This window comes from Castor canadensis, chromosome 2, assembly GCF_047511655.1.
Source record: "Castor canadensis chromosome 2, mCasCan1.hap1v2, whole genome shotgun sequence".
Taxonomy (NCBI): Eukaryota; Metazoa; Chordata; class Mammalia; order Rodentia; family Castoridae; genus Castor; species Castor canadensis.
Window position 1 is genome coordinate 98,035,545 of NC_133387.1, and position 17,958 is coordinate 98,053,502.

Sequence of the window (17,958 nt, forward strand, 5' to 3'; positions counted from 1 at the left end):
TTAAAAAATTTTTTTACTGTGGTTGGTCAAAACCATGTGTAATAGGTTCATGAAGAAAGCAGGCTTACTATAATATTTGTATCAGTCTCCTCCTTGACAATAAGGAAGCCAAAAGTAAAACACTCAGTGTTCTAATGTTCAGTGAATGGTATGATAACGTACAAATATGTGAGAATGTTGAGTGATTTATACTTATAAAAACACTGTCCACTTAAAAATAATTATTTAAGAATATGTGCCATATACTAGACACTGTTCTAGACTTTGGAGATGCATTGACCTTAAGCGTAGTTAAAGTCTCTGCTCTCAAGGGGTTAAATTCTAGTAGGGCTTAAATTCTACAAATAAGTAAGAAATATCATATAATGAAAAAAATTATATACAAACTAATTTTAAAACCCCCCATAAAGTTTGTTTGTACACACATGCTAACAATGGTATCAAAAGGCTCAAGATACAACAAAGAGAGGTTAAAGTTTAAGATTTGACTACAAAACGTCAATAAAAGAAAAGAAATGGTACTTTCTCAGTGCTTATCTAAATACTGACTTACAAGTTATTTCCACAGTTCTGGCACAAAAACATTTCTATTTAGAATTACTTAGAAAGGGGTTCTTATAAATTTGATAAAAACAATCAGTTTTTTGCACGTGCAGTGTTTTAAGAAAGAAAAGCATGCATGATTTTCAAGCTATAAACAGTTTAGAGGTAAATAGTTTAACCCCCCCCACCCTTTTTTGCAAATAAGGAAGTTGGTGAGTTATCTAAAATGAATGTAGTCTTTAACCATTGTGGGGGGAACTGGTAAAGATACATGAATCTCTATACTTTTTTGACAACTTTATGCAAGTCTATAATGATTTCAAAATAAGAAGTTTTGAAAATAACAATAATTTAAAAATGGGTGTATTGTTTGATCCCTTCTAGTTTGTGGAAGATTATGAGCCTACCAAAGCAGACAGCTACAGGAAGAAGGTAGTGTTGGATGGGGAGGAGGTACAGATCGATATCTTGGATACAGCTGGGCAAGAAGACTATGCTGCAATTAGAGACAACTACTTCCGAAGTGGAGAGGGCTTCCTATGCGTCTTCTCTATTACAGAGATGGAGTCCTTTGCAGCCACAGCCGACTTCAGGTATGTTTGAGGACAGTGTTGTTCATGGCACACTGTACAACAGTTCTTCCCCAGAAACAGTGGACAGCTAGTTAGTCTTTTACTGTCCCTAATTATGTGTATTCCTACTTTGATGTCACTATATGACTCTGTCCACTATGTAGACACACATATTTTACATAATCTTATACCTTTCCAAATGCCAGATATATGGGAACTTGAATTTGTGGCAGCCTCAAATACTCAGAGTCCCTTTTTGCTTTATTGAAGTATTTCTCTTCAGAATAAAAGACTACTACTGCCTGAGAGTTTATTTGTGTTAGTCATTGATTTCTCAGCACCTGAGGAATGTGCTCAGGGTGCACATTGCCATTCTCTTTACAGTGCAGGTACCCTGAATTTTTAAACTAGAAATAACTTTATGGACTGAATTTGTAAAATAGAAATAATACCAGTGTAGACTGGCACACTTGGTTATGTTCTACAATATATCTTATTTACTGTTTCCTTAGTCAAAATCTGGCTTCAGTGAATGGGAAAGTGGTACATATCTAAGAGGAATTTGGCATAATGAAGTTCTTGAGTAGTGTTACAAATTCATAATCAAACATGTTCTTTAATTGTATAATTTTTACTTCTGTGTTGCGAGTCTGCTTTGGCAATGAGGGACACAAAAGAAGCATGCATTGTACCTCTAATCAAGATTTACACAGAATAGTTGAATACAATAAGGTGCATAAGCAAGAACAAATTTAGCACAAAAGTAGGAAATATGGGCAGTGGTCCTCATAGAGGATCCAGAAAGGAAAAGGGGTGAGAAACTGATGAAATAGATAAGCCTGAAAAAGAGAAGAATTTCACAAAGGAGAAAGAAGACACTTTGGATTGAAGAGCAAAAAACAGAGTGAGGGATTATACAGATAATTCCATTTTATGTACACTTGAAAGTCTCATGAACTTTAAAGAATTCTAAGATATAACATTCTTTGCAAGAAAGGCATGTCATTGAAAAAATTTTAAGTATTGACTTACTTGTAAAATTAAGTTTGTTGGTTCTGTAAAGAAGGAATTTCATGTGATAAAGGACAGAGTAGTAAGTCCTGCAACTTACAAACCTGGGAGACATGCTGAAAGTTATGTAAGTGTCAACGCTATTCATTCATTCAACAAATATATGAGAGTTTATTATGTACCAGGCCCTGTTCTAAGTAACGGAATAAATTTTGTCACCATAGTTACTAAAGTGGCATCTCAAAAGAATAAGGTATTTTTATGCTGAGAGAGAGAGAATCTTACTGTTACAGAAAACAAAGATGATTCATTACTCTTCTGGTATACCTCCAATGCACTGCCCTGCCTATAAATAAAAATGGTCCTACTGACTCACCAGCAGTGGGAAAAGTATTTTGGAGAATGTCTGACTGATTACAAGAGGCACTCCACATGGTCTAGTCTACAAGTGTAGCACAAATGATAGCTCCTCCCTTTAGCCTTCCTAGTCATCTCCATCACCAATGTAGATCCATTGCTTCCTCATCTCCATTAGTGATGTACTTACTACAGTTCCAGTATTACACTTACCATACTCACACTGAGCTGGGTTTTGCTCAGGTAAAAACTCTAGAGCAGAGCCCATTATCTCATTATCCCTAGTACCCATCTTTGACATAGTTGCAGTTATATAGCAATACAGTACATGTTTAATAAACATTTGATTTGACTTGGTGCTCACTTTTCTTATGTCAAAGATGAAGAAACTGGGTCAGATTTCAAGGAGACCTGCATATTCTAAAATTCTATGACAGCCTCTAAAACAGTATTTAAAGGGTATACACATTAAGCAAAATGTATATGAAAGTTGTAACTGCTTCCTCTAACACGCAGGAAAGCTAATAAATCCACCCTCCTAACTCTAAAGAATATTGTTTTCTAACCTTTGACTTACTAGGTACAGGTTTTTCCATGGTCATGTAGATAGCATTGGTCACACTGTAATTTCAGTATTGGACTTCTTGTAGTACTGACTAAGAGTAACTTAGTAGGTATTTATTAACATATACATATATGTGTGTATATATATATATATATATGAGAGAGAGACTAGAAATCTAGAAATGCTGGAGTCAGAAACACCTGAGTCATGCCCACCTTCATAATAATTAGTAAGACTGAGTGGTGAATCAGTTGTCATTAACATCTTTTGTTTATTCTGCCTATCACAAAGGTAACTGTTAAAGAAAGTGACAGCATTTGAAAAACATTGTGGTTGGCCAAAATCCTCTTTACATGTATATCATAAATTTAATAGCAATAATGGTGAGTGCTGGCATGCCTTTTGCAAGAAATTACGTAAGCAGTAGGAAACATTGTGCCACATGGGGATGTGCAGCTTAGCATATAGCATCCAGATACAGTGATTTTTAACATTGTTTTTCTTTTTTGGTGGGACTGGGGTCTGAACTCAGGGCTTCACACTTGCAAAACAGACACTCTGCTGCTTGAACCACACCTTCAGTCCATTTTGTTCTGATTATTTTGGAGATGGGTCTTGTGAACTATTTGACCTTGAATCGCAATACTTACAATCTCTGTCTCCCAAGTAGCTAGGATTATAGGTATGAGCCACCAGTGCCCGGCTGCTTTTTAACATTTTCTAAAGGATGTTTACAGTAATTTCAAATCAGTGAAAGAAGCAAGCATCTTTCTGTGTGATCCTTAGTGTTTCTCTCTCTCTCTCTCTCTCTTTCTCTCTCTTTATATATGTATGGTAGAAGAACTGAGAATTTAGGTCAGAGAACTTGATTTAAGCATTGACACTGTTAGAATGTTTGTTCCATAGAAATAATCAGATGAATGAAGTAACAATAATAACATGAATAATAGCAATAATAGCACCCCGTAGTACTCATATAGCACCTACCATGGGCCAGACACTGTTCTAAGCATTAACATAAATTCAGTTACTCAACTTCCCTATATAATATAGTAGTACTATAGTTTACATACTAAGGTGTATGTTTTTTACATTTTACCATTTCTCAAAGTTAGAGCTGTCTTGGCATCTTAGTATAATTGATAGTTTTTCTTGGTAATACGTAAGATAATGCTTGCAATTAGTGAATTCTTAAATTTGATTTTTTAAAAAGTATTACCCAAAATTTTTAATGAGAAACTGAAACACAAGAAAATTAAGTGACTTGCCATAGATTGTGCAATTAGGAATAGTAGAGGGTTGAAATCCTTGAGGTCTGCCTCCATATTCCTGAGTTTAACAGTGATACTATCCTGGCTTTCCTTAACCTACTGAACTCTTTCGTAAAACCACATGACTGGTCTGGATGAGGGGATGAGAGTGCAAGCCTATAATCCCAGGTATGCGAGACGCTGAGACAGAAGGATCTCTGTCTGAGATTGGCCTGGGCAGAAGCACAAGACCCTATCAAAAACAAACTAAAGCAAAAAGGGATAAGGGTGTGGCTTCAGCAGCAGAGGGCTTGCTTACCAAGTACAAGGCCCCGAGTTCAATCTGTATTTTTAAAATGGAATATGTTGTATTTCCTATTCTCTACTATTCATTTTTTTTATTATGCGGCACTGGGATTTGAACTCAGGGCCTCATGCTTGCTAGGCAGGCATTCTTCCCACTTGAGCCATTCTGCCAGCCCCTTTTTGTGGTGATTTTTTTTTTCAGGATAGAATCTTGTGAACTATTTGCCTGGGGTTGGCTTCAAACCGTGATGCTTGTGATCTCTGCCTCCTGAGTAGCTAGGATTTCACGCATGAGTCACTGGCACCTGGCTCTACTGTTTATTTTTTAAATGTATAAAGTATTTTATAGAGCACATTATTTTTGTCTGCACTGATCTCATGGCCTCATGCTTCCTTGGCAGGCACTCTACCACTTGAGCCAGGCCCCAGCCCTACAAGGCATTACTTTTAAATCATATAATTAAAATATCCTATCCAGACTTGATGGCTCACACCTCTGATCCCAGCTTCTTGGAAGGCAGTGGCAAGAGGATCTTGAGTTTGAGGCCAGTCCTGGGCAAAGATAGTGAGACCCTGTCAGAAAAAAAAAAAACCAAAACAAGAACAAAAGGGCTGGGAGCATTGCTCAAGTGATAGAGTGTTCATCTAGCATGTGTGATGCCCAGGGTTCAAGTCCCGATACCAAAAAATAATAAAATATAAAAAGTATAAGAAATCTCTTGTGACATTGTGTAATGTCACAAGTGATGTCTCTTATTATTTTGTTATATCAATTCTAACCCTCACCTGAAACAACTAAAGCATTTTATTCAGAAAAGTAAAATTGTCTTTATATGCCAACACTTTCTTTCTTTTACCACATGTCCCACAGATTGGATCTGATCACTATATATAATCATGACATTTACCTTCAACCAGTTTCTAACTGTGCTATGTGAGAAAATGTTTAACATGGAGAATCTCATTATAATGCTAGACCTTTTGGTGTTTGCTCCATGTCAGAGGGTAGGGCCTGTTGCTATGAAGGACTGTTGGGAGCTAAGCCTTCTTGACCACGGTTTGGGTTTGTTCCCCTTGGTATTTCATTAGGGGAGCCCTCATATAATTTAGAAGTTGAGTGTGTTCTCTGGGGTTACCTTTCTCAGGTTCAGATTCTAGTTCTAATTGTGACTTTGCCTAAGTTATGCTTCAGTCTCCTTACCTGTAGGATAAGAATGATAAGAGTATTACATAGATTTGGGTGAGAAATAAATGAGATGGTGTATACAAAGCACTTCAAACTGGTCCTAGCCATCAATAAGATGTTATTGGTGGTAAAGGTTGAGGTAGTAATCAGGAAGCATTGTTTAAGGAGCACAAAATAAATCAATCTGAAGATAAACCACCATGAAGATTTTTACTCCATTTCTTAAGCATTTCTGTAAGATCCTTGCAGAATCAAATGTATTTTGCTATTTGCTGTTCAAATAGTCCATTAATTTTCTCATTTCTCTTAATCTTAAAATATTTATATTCCTATAGTTTCAGCATCTCTTAATAATTTCAAAGGCAAGGCATGTGTGAGATAGCAAGATAATAAGTCTAAGTCAAAGCCAATGTGGTAACATACTCCTGTACTCCCAGCTACTAAAGAGGCTAAGGCAGGAGGATTATAAGTTCAAAGGCAGCCTGGGCAATTTAGACTCAGTCTCAAAATAAAACAAGTATGAAGGGGTGAGGATGTAGTCAGTAGTAGAGCACTTGGCCTAGTGCACTAGAACCTGGGTTCAATCCTCAGTACACCCCCCCCAAAAAAAGTTAAATTTTGATCATCTTCTCCCAGTAGATACTCATAAGAACAGCTAACATGTATTGAATATTTACTCTATACCATTCACAATTATAAGCAGTTTACATTTAATCCTCATAGCAACCATATAAGGAAGTTATCATCAGTCCCATTTTATAGGTGAGGAAACTGAGGCAAAGAAGTACTTTGCTCAGTCACATGAGTAGGAAGAGCAGAATCAGTGTACTTTAAAACTGGTAACACCTTCACAGTACATAATTTATCTCTAAATACAAAAATCTATGCTCAAGAGCTATACCCAATTATTTCTGGCATGTGTGAAGCTTTAAAAACATTTCAAGGGGACTGGGAGTGTGGCTCAAGCTGTAGAGCACCTGATTTGCAAGTATGAAGCCCTGAGTTCAACCCCCAGTACTGCCAGAAAAGATTTTTTTGAGCCTTTGAATAGTGGTAAGAATAAGACTCTACCTCTGTGATCATCCTCCCAGAAACCCATAACCCCAGTTTAATTACACAAAAAACATTATACAAATCCCAACCGTGATACATTCTACAAATTAACCAGTACCTCACAAGGTCAAGGTCATCAAAAACAAGGAAATGTCTAAGAGCCATCACAGCCAAATAGAGTCTAAGGAAAGTAAATGTCATGTGGTATCCTGGATGAGCTCCTAGAACAGAAAAAAGATGTTATGTAGAAACTAAGAATGTCTAGCTGAGGATGTGGGGCAGTGGTAGATAGAGCACTTGCCTAGCATGCTAGAGTCCCTGTGTTCCAACTCCAGCACCACAGAAAAAAACAAGCAGAAAACACCAGAACTCCAAGTTTAACTATGATATACTATAAAAATGTTAAAAAGAAGAAAATGCCAGAACTTAAAATGTCTGAATAAAGTTTGGATTTGAATAATAATATATTATTAATGGTGCATTAATTGTCCCACACTAATATCGAATAATTGGGGAAACTGAACTAGAGTATATCTTCATAATTTTTCTGCTACTGCCATAATATTATTACATAATAGTATAAAAGAACACAACATTTTTAAGTGACTGTCTTTCTGAAACAGTTGGCGCAACAGGAAGAAGTATTTATTGTTTCTGTACGTAATGACGAACTTCTTGTCTCTGTGTAGAAGCATATCTAATTGTACTGATAGCAGGTGCTGCTTGTTATTTTAACATGAAGAGGTTATGCTGATACTTATTTCTCATTTTCTCTTATCCAGGGAGCAGATTTTAAGAGTAAAAGAAGATGAGAATGTTCCATTTCTACTGGTTGGTAACAAATCAGATTTGGAAGATAAAAGGCAGGTTTCTGTAGAAGAGGCAAAAAACAGAGCGGACCAATGGAATGTTAACTATGTGGAAACATCTGCTAAAACACGAGCTAATGTTGACAAGGTAAAATGTGGCTCACTTTATTACTACATTATGCTAAAAATAGGTTCATTTGCTTTTTAAGTGAACTTCATTTGACCTAGTCTGTGAGATCCAAGTAGAGGTTTAAAACATGCTGATTTTTAATCATCCCTGAATGCTCAAGTACGACATATTAGAAGTTTACTTCACCTTGTCCTTAGCTTCTTAAGAGACATTAAAACATGAGACACTATAGTGAAATGTGCCTTTTTTAAAGCACTGATGGCATTCCTGACTTCAATCCCTGTTTTTTTTTTTTCTTACCGTGAAGGAGCTCTACAGTTCAAAAGGAGTTGTGTAGAGAAAGAAATATCAACATAACTTCTACATGTTATGATATGTATAGATCCCAGAATGCCAGCACTGAATGTGCTCATCCCTGGCCTGATTCCTACCCAGGGACATTGACGTTCTCTAAGGGGAAGCAACTCCCAGATAAGAGGATTGTAAAATTGCTATCCCTGCTACAACATTCCCTGCCCCCTGAGTAGAACGGGAAATCTTCTCCCTCCTCCCTTATCTTACCACTTACACAGAGTGGCCCTTACTGGGAACCACATGGAACCCTCTGCCAGGTTCCTGGCAGCTTCCCAAATTGTATTTCATCTGCTGTTTGGAAACTGCCCTTGGGGCTGAGGAGGCCCAGGTACTTGAAGGCCTACAGGTAGGGCCTTCTTCTGCTCCCAAGTACTGAAGCTCTACAGTGATGCCCTTTACACTCATGTGCAAATTGCCTGTAAAGCTGGACGGCTATACCTCATTGTGTCTTACCCCCAGAGGTTTGCTTCATTTGGAGACTGAAAATTTGTTTCTTGCAAGTTCCCAGGTGATGCAGACTGTGCACTAGTAGACCACACTTTGGCACTGCTGTGAGTGGCCTCAAGTTTTTGTGGGATGGTATGCTTGTACCTATAGACCTATAACTCTGATTCAGAAAGCGGGTGGTTAAAAAAAGATGAGAGATGCTGTTCACTTGCTGTAGGTCTTAGGACTGTCATTGTGTCTTAAATGTTTTAGTAAATGGTCAGGAAGCTACAGGCCCAAGATACTTGTATAAAATGAGTGCTATAAGGATTTCTACTCAGTATACTGTACAGTTTTCTCGAAGGATAGAGAGAATATTTTTAGAGCGCTTATGAAAACGTGCTTTTAAATTGGGCGTGTATGAGACTTTGAAAGATAGTGTTCAGCATTGTCATAGGGCGCAGGTATTCTTTCCTCCTGGCTCATGTCCTGAGCAGGTTGTAGAGCACATTGTAAAAATGACCTGATCCAAGGGGACTGAAGAGACAGGTGAATAATAACAGTCCTCACAAAGTACAGCTGTGTTGTTGCAGTCCTTGTAGTGATCATTGCTGGCATCGGAGGCCCTGGGTGCTCTGGTGGTATCATCAGAGCTCCCACAGGACAGTAAGAAGACCAACAGGTCAGTGGGAAAATGGTCTGGAAACAGGACCAGGCATGGTGCAGGAAGGTGAGGTGCTCCGTGGTGAGGCAGAACATCAGGGTAGTGGGAGCATGCAGAGGAGGAGGCCAGTCACCCCATGGCAGACAGGAAGCAGAAACAAGGTAGGGACTGGGGACCAGGTAAAATCTTCAAAAATATGCCCCCAGTGACCTACTTCTTCGAATTGGGTCCCACCTACTGAAGTTTCCAGAGCCTCTCAAAATATTGCTGCCACTGGGGACACAAAGGCCTGTGGAGGACATTTCATTTCATTTATTCTGCTCACAGATTCTGTGGCCAAGAATCAATCACCATGGGCCACCGTGGAGATTTCTTGTCTCTGCTGCACATGTCAGATGCCTCTGCTGAAAAGCTTCAAGTCTACACACTGGAAGTATCTAAACTTGGGTTCTAAGGACTTGTTCACACATGTCAGCTCAGCCAGTCAGTGCTGGCTGCTGTCCAGGGATGCCTCAGTTCTTTCCACGTGGGCTTTTCCATGTGTGCTAGCTCAAACTTTCTTAGCACAGTGGCAAAGTTCCAAAGGGAAGGGTCACAGGAGAATAAGAACCAGGCAAAAACCATCCATCTTTCCTGACATAATGGCTGGAGTTGCGAAGCACATTTCAGCCTCATTCTAGTGGTCAGGGTGGACACAGGGTCCTACCTAGTCCTCAATAGATTCTGCCTCTTGACGGAGAGCAGCACGTCTCTGGAAATGCATGGAGGAAATGCTCAGTGGCAGTCAGTGATTATCTCTCCAAAACAGAGTTAGAGTAGATGAAGCTGCTTATAAACTGAGGTACATATTCATACTGAAAACTGTAATTTCATGTACTGCTACAGCTGAGAGTGGCACCAGGTAAAGTACCTCAGTGACTGGATTAAAGTAACCTGCAGCCCTAGTCAATGTCTAGAATTAGGTTATTTGTTTTTTTCATTTTTTTCTGAGGAAAGAATCTAATTGTTGGAAGAACTATAATTCTCATGAGTAGTTACAAGAGCTGGGCACTGGCATTTACTTCTTAAATGCATGAGGCACACATCCTCTGCCCATGTTCACTGCTTGGATGTGGAGAGGTGACATAACTGGCTCAAGGGCACAGGGTTGCTGGCAACATCGGCCCACAGTTCTTTCCTCACACTTTTACTCAAAATGACAGTTGGGGTAGTCTCTGCTAGTCCCATTTTGTACGTCATCAACTTCTAGAAATCATATTTTCTGCTACTGAATTGGGAAGCAGTCGACTCTTGTCACAGAACAAAGATCACTGTACCCATTCCTATCCTCATCTGCATTCCAAATAGACCATTGGATGGATATTTCAAAGAGATAGATTTTATTTATTTACTTTTTATTTTGAAATAGAGTCTCTTTATGTAGCCCAGGCTGGCCTTGAACTTATGATCCTCTCCAGTGCTAGGATTACAGGTGTACATCACCACACCTAGCCAGAGGGCAGATTTTTAGATCTCTGAAAAGTGTCCTAACAACCACCCGTTAACCTCGGGCATGGCCTGGCACAGAGGAATCACGGGCTAGAGGCTCGTAATTGTAAGGAATATCCTGTCAGAACAGATAGAAGTGGAGCAAGTAGATATCCAAAGAGGAACCATGACTTGTGTCAAGACAGCCAATTTTAAATTGTAATGACAAGTCACTCTAGAATAGCTGTCCTTATGGTCCACCCTTCCCACACAGCCTTGCCAGCCCCAGTAATACAGCCTTTAAAACTTGTCAGTAAAATTGGTCATTCATTGCTTACTTTGTGTTTCCTGATTAGTGATGAGGCTGCGCATCTTCTGATTGATTCATTGGCTATTTATCTTCTGAGAGTTGCGCAGTTCCTTCTGCCCATTTATCTAATGGCTTATTTCGATTCATCATTTTGGTAAACATTAAGGACATTAACCATTTGTCTATTTATATCTGTGGTGAATATTGTCTCCTCCTCTGTACCATGTCTTTTTACTTGGCTTATTTTGATTTTTGTCATGGAAAAATATTAAAAGTTATGTTGAAACTTGATAGTGTTTTGATTTGTAGGTTCTGTGGTTTGCTTAGAAAGACCTCTCTACCATTCTAAACTTTTAAAAATTCATGTAATTTTTTGCTTTCTTTTTGTATTGATTTTGTAGTAGAATCTTAATCCATTTGAAAACTTAGTATTGTCTATGATGTGAGCTAGGGGCTTCTAAGTACTTAAAAACAGAGAAAATGGTGAAGGCAAATGTGTTATAATAGATTTTCAACCACACGTATTTTAAGTTAAGCATTGTGAGCCTGTTTGTTTGTTTGGTCTGGCTTTAATTTATGTGAGGAGGGATTTTTTATGGTCTGTGGTCTAAAATTAGAATAACCAAATTTTGTACATACTGGGTTGCATTAAAATGAGAAAAGAGAAAGAGGGAGGCAAGAGGAGAAGAGAGTGCTGAGAGAGATAGGGAGAGAAATAATTTCGAAGAATAATGGAAGAAGTTTAAAGAAGCCTTGTACTTAGGGAATTGTTATTTCTCTAGTTCATTGGAACCAGTTCTTTATTCATATCCCTAGTTACTTGTCTCCTTTACTTGGCACTTACAACAGGACTTACTTTAGCTTTGACTCATTAAATTCACTGATGCATACTTTAAGTTTCCCACTGTGTTTTCTAGTTAAAATGACCTTGTTAGTTCCTAACAGCAATTCACTGAAAGTCCATGGCAAAGACTCATCTAAAATTAGAGATTAACCCTTCTTATAATCCCCTTTTCATGGCATTGTAACTGCATTGGAAAGCAATACTGGGAGTATTCTAGTAGTTACATTTAATTAGAATTAGGCTTCCTGCCCCAGCTAGTCAGCCCTGGATTTGAATTAGAGGTCTTCAGAAAACTCTTCTCTATAGAAGAAGAATGCCAGCAAGTAGGGGCAAAAACTCATGAGATTTATGTCATTGTTGTATTTTAGTCTATTGTATTCTTTATGTGTGTGTTTATGCATAATTTTCCCCATTTTTAACCATGTATGCACCTACCTGTGGTCCTGTGTCCGTTTGACTCCATGGATAACATCCTCACTTTCTCTTTTGTTTTACTGTGTTTTGTTTTGTTCTAAGACAAAGGTCTCAGTATACAGCTCAGGTTGGCTTGGAATTTGCTCTTTAGCCCATGCTGGGTTCAAGCTCTCCATCCTCCTGCCTGAGCCTCCCATGTTGAGACCACACACCTGTAGGCCACTACGCCCAGCATTCTCATTTTCTGACCTAAACTTTCTTATTTCTTGCTCCAGCCATTTATCCAAGGAAACTTGGTTCCATTTGGTAGAATGGTATTTAGCAGCCACAATCTTACTCCTTGCTATTGGGTTGTCATTGCTTTGTGGCCTTCAGTGAATAGTGCTAGAAAATAGATATTATCAAAAGGAAGGGAAAAAAAGCTTTTTGAGCTCATATCATTATGCCCAATTGAAATTTATCATTATAGGTTCTTATCTCTTTGATTTTGTACATATATCTTTTCTTTCACACTGGATACTCTGTACGGTATGTTTACCCCTGAAATAGTTCTTTCCTCTACACAGTTGTGTCACTAACTTGAGATATACTTAGTTGTATTTATTTTTGTTTTGTTTTTATCTTCAGTACTTTAGAGATTTTTTTTTTTTTTTTGGTGGTACTGGCTGGTGTTTGAACTCAGAACTTCATGCTTGCTAGGCAGACAGTCTACCACTTGAGCCACTCCACCAGCCCTTTTTTGTGTTGGGTATTTTCAAGAGAGGATCTCAAGAACTATTTACCTGGAGCTGGCTTCGAACCTCATTCCTGAGGTTTGCATTCTAAGTAGCTAGGATTCATAGGCATGAACCACTAGCACCCAGCTTGCTTTTTATTTTAATTAAACTCTTTAGTGTGTAAAAAACATTAATATTTCCAAAGTAGAAATTACATAACAAGGTATATTCAGATATGCTTCACTATTCCCTCTACTTCTTCCCTTCCTTCTGAATATACAATTATTTGTGTTTGGCTTACCACTTCACTGTTTGATTTTGAAAATACAAGCAAACACAATCATACTCCCATCCTACATGCACACCAGTAGCTCTCTATACTATCTTGCACTGTGTGCAAACCTTAGTGGTTTCCATTGGAGAGTTAAAGGCATGTTTGGAAAAGCACATCAGTCATTACATACATACATTTGTTTACATACAACATTCATTTTCTTTTATATCTTGCTTGTTTTTAGTCTTACTGAGTTTTTTTTTAAATAATACCTGAATTTTTTTAAAAAAAGAATGTAAACATTGAAGCCTAAAACAAGAGGATTATGAGTTCAAGGCCAGTGTGGACTATATGGCAAGACCTTGTCTCAAAAAAAAGCAAAACTGTGAACCATAAAAGTTGATCATCCTAGGCTTGTAGAGTAGCTCAAGTGGTAGAACACCAGCCTAGCAAGCATGAGGCCCTGAGTTCAAACACCAGTACCACCAAAAAAATTGACTCATCCACTTGTCTCTCTCTCTCTCTCTCTCTCTCTCTCTCTCTCACACACACACACACACACACACACACACACACACACACACACAGAAATGTTTATATATAGTCTGAGTCTACATCCTTCCAGCCCTTCTCTGTTACAGAAGAGTACATCTGTAATTTAACTTTTAAATTATATGGAAATTCGTCATTATTGTGTTTATTTCTCATTATTTGCAAATTCCTGTACTCAGACAAAAATTGATTCTCTGTATTGCAAAAACGTGTCTAGCATCAAGATGATGAAAGAAAGTACCTGTTTTCCTTACCTCTTCTGAAAAACTTTTAAAATGAAGCTGAGAAAGTAAGTTACTGAACATAATTGATAGTTATTCAATCCAGATTTTATTAATCATGACTATTAAATATGAATTAACAAGATACATTTATTGATCATAATTACTCACATGTAATCCTTTGAGTCATCTTTAGCACTATCATGTTGTAGTACTTTTTTCATCATGAAAATTGGAATAGCAAGCTCATGTTTTATTATTTTTGTCAAAAAGTATAATTCAGAAAAATGTTTTCCCAGTTTTCTCAAGATGCTAGAAGACTCAGACTTTACTTTTCTGTTTTCCTCTCCTGACCAAGAGCTCTTAAGGGCAGAAGCACAGCTCAGTGTTAGCCTAGTTGCGTAGTGTGTGAGGCCCTATGTCCGATCCCCAAGGGTGAAGGGGAGTGGGAGGTCTTAAAAGTTTAGTCTTCTGTTGCCCCCGGGTTTACTGCTATGGTTCTCATATTGTCTGCTTACTTTATTTATCCCACTTTCTTCTTTCTAGGTATTTTTTGACTTAATGAGGGAAATTCGAGCCAGAAAGATGGAAGACAGCAAAGAAAAGAATGGAAAAAAGAAGAGGAAAAGTTTAGCCAAGAGAATCAGAGAAAGATGCTGCATTTTATAATCGAAGCCCAAATTCCTTTCTTATCTTGACCATACTAATAAATATAATTTATAAGCATTGCCATTGAAGGCTCAATTGACTGAAGTTACTTTAACATTTTGGAAATTGTTATGTATCACTAAAAGCATGAATTGGAACTGCACTGAAAGTCAAATTCACTTAAAAAAAGAAATTAATGTGGCTTCACCAAGAAGCAAAGTTCAGCTTATTTCATATTGCCTACATCTATCACAGTCCTGAATGTAGCGTGTGAGCTTGTGTTTCTCGGGCAGTCTTTCTTGAACTGTTAAATAAAGAGGTGAGATGGGTGGGGAAACGGGAGGAAAGGCCACTTCCTCTGGTGTTTATTATAAAGCTTAAATTTTATATCATTTTAAAATGTCTTGGTCTTCTACTGCCTTGAAAAATGACAATTGTGAACATGAATAGTTAAACTGTATCACTTTTTTAACCATTGTTATACAAATATAGAGGAAAACTTATGGTATGGTTGTTGCATATAGTTAAACTGAGAATAATTCATCTGTGAATCTGCATTAATTACCTGGTGATTAACTTAGAAAAGTGGTGTAAACTTGTACGTGGAAATTTTTGAATATGCCTTAATTTAGAAATGGAAAAATATCTGGTTGAATCATTCTGGCTGTGTTCTCACTGGCTCCAAGTGTCCTAGTGAGAGATCTTATCTTGCTAGATGGAGTGCAGCTTCTATACAGAAGATTCTTGAGAAATTACTGACAGCTCGGAATCTGTTCAGACTAAAAATGTGTGCCATACTCTGGTTCTTGAAGATAAAGTCCAGAGCACCCTGATTGCTTTTAATAAACTATAAGGTAGTTTAAAACGAAGGGCCAGCATATACCTATAAAATAATTTTAGACTACGAGTATGTAGTACCAGTTACGTTTGGATGAACCCCCTTTCTCTGGGATGCTGGTCCCTGGGAATCACGCTGCAGTGGTGAGCATATAAGTGTTAAGTTTTTAATCTTCTGGGAGGAGGGCACAGAAAGAAATGTCAAAGTGCTAATGTATTTTGCACTAGAACACTTTGGGAGATTCTCATGCTTGCCACCTGTTCTTTCTAAATTTGTACTTATGAGGTTACAGTTTGGCTTTGTGGGACTTTTTAGATGAGTGTCTGTAGTCTTTTTATGGTCACAGTGAAAAAACTGTAGCTACATTTTCCTAAAGTGAACATCAAGTAATCAAACCCAGGTATAATGCAGAAAACATGTTTGGCACACACAGACCAAACAGTTGGCTGTGTCACCATTGTGTGGCATTTCCATTGAAAGAATTTCTAGCACACTGTTTTGGGAACATAATTTCAATGGGAAATAAACCACTATCAGATTTTTCTTTTCCTCTTTGGAATGAGGCTAAGACAGTTGATTCAACAAAGTTTTTCTTTCTTGTTCAGTCCTCATTTCAACAGGTCAAAGATGTGTTCAGGCATTCCAAGTAACAGGTGTGTTGGCAAGGTTATCAGAAATAGGATTTTTAGCAACTTAGCTCTCTAGATAATTTCATCCAGCTTGTCATGTTAAATATTTGTCCTCAAAGGGTTTGAGATGTACATCTTCCATTTCACATTTTTCGTAGGCTATGCCATGTGCAGAATTAAAGTTACCACTGCAACTCGGCCAGCAGGCCCAGCCAGCAGTCTCCACGTGTACTCATTGCAGTCTTACTGAACCAGGGGTCCTAACCACTAACATTGTGTCTTTGCTTTGAGACCTTTCCTCTCCTGGGTACTGAGGTGCTATGAAGCCAAATGACAAAGATGCATCATATGTCTTAGGCTGATGCCACTACCCAATTCGTTTATTTGCAATTTGAGCCATTTAAAGACCAATAAACTTCCTTTTTTAAAATGTTTGTGGTGTTAATTGATGTTTACAGTATGACATTTCTACTTTATTGTCTGGGATATTTTTATGGTGATAAACAACTCAATCTTTTGAGCCTTCAGTTGGGGAATTTCTTTGTGTAATGCCAGACTTTCTAAATAAGGGTCATCTGTGCTCATGTTTTAGGTAAGGCTCAGGAATGGAAGACTCCATGAGCACAATGGCATGGAAACTACACTTTATGCTGTCAATGAAAATCAAAAATGTATGTGTGGCTTTTAGAGTGCTTCTAAACTTTAAAATGAGTGGGTGGCAGAGTTTATATTCCTGTTCTAATCAGAACTACCTCTAGAGACAATTTAAATTCCAAATTGTGACTGCCCTGTTTGGATGGCCACTAACTATTGAATAGCCTTTAAATTAGAAACCCACTTTTGACCCAATGTTGAGCACAGTCTTTCAAAATAAAGTTAATTTTAATATTTTAACCTAGAAGCAGTGCTAGAATTAATACATTTATGTCAAAGTAGAATAATTCAAATTAACATCAACATGGGACTTGATGTTAAATACTATCCACCAAAGATTAAGTTCTAATCTCAGACCAAATCAGCACATCTAAACACTAAATCAAAATTTTGTGACTAGGATGGAAAAAATTGGTATATATTACTACATATATATGTAGTGTTTACATATATATTAAGGGTGAGCTATCAAAATACTCACGGATGTGAGGGCAATGATCACCAGGGTTGATTTCAGCTGATCTGACTGACAAGGTGGCTGTCCCCTTCCCTCTTCACCATTCCACATGCATCCCTCCTGAAGCTGCGTGATTGGTCAAAAGAGGATGGTTCTGGTCAAAGGTATGCAAATAGCTGTGCTCCCCTACTACAGTCTCCAGTCAAGCTCCCAAAACATTCACTAAAATTCCTGTTGAGGTTTCAGAGTAATCCTCTCTATTTAAACCAGTGTTAGGAGTCTCCTTTTTAAAATTACTCTAGAAGTCAAGAGTGGCAGCTCAACCAACATCTTCATTGCATGCCTTGTTTTCAATAGATTTTTATGGACCACCTACTTGGTATACTGGGACATGCAGGTGAAGGACAAATGAGCAATTGTAGAAATGACACTGGGAAGTACCTACACTCCATGCACAATGGAAGGAAGTGAAGTCAAAAGCAGATCAGAGTAAGTCCAATTCTGGGCTAGACCACTATTTCCTATGATTGCCGATCCACTGAATAATAACAAACAGCATATCCTACAGGTAAGATACTGTACTCATGTATGTTAGCCTTTATTTTGAACCTGGAGAACCTTTGTGGTCCAAGATCACAAAGTTGGTAATTATTAAATGGGATTGGGAGCAAGTAATCAGGTTCACCATCTATATTTCTGTATTCTTTT

At 37.9% G+C, this 17,958-nt stretch overlaps 1 protein-coding gene across 1 annotated transcript in view; it reads left to right on the plus strand.

The window, feature by feature from the left end:
- The window catches only part of Rala (RAS like proto-oncogene A), a 60,172-nt gene extending 43,599 nt beyond the window's left edge, over positions 1-16,573 (plus strand). The window contains exons 3-5 of the mRNA XM_074065355.1: positions 928-1,136; positions 7,626-7,800; positions 14,571-16,573. Coding sequence (XP_073921456.1) covers positions 928-1,136; positions 7,626-7,800; positions 14,571-14,693 — 507 coding nt within the window. The 3' untranslated portion in view covers positions 14,694-16,573. The remainder of the gene's footprint in view (positions 1-927; positions 1,137-7,625; positions 7,801-14,570) is intronic.
- Positions 16,574-17,958: the final 1,385 nt, after the last annotated feature.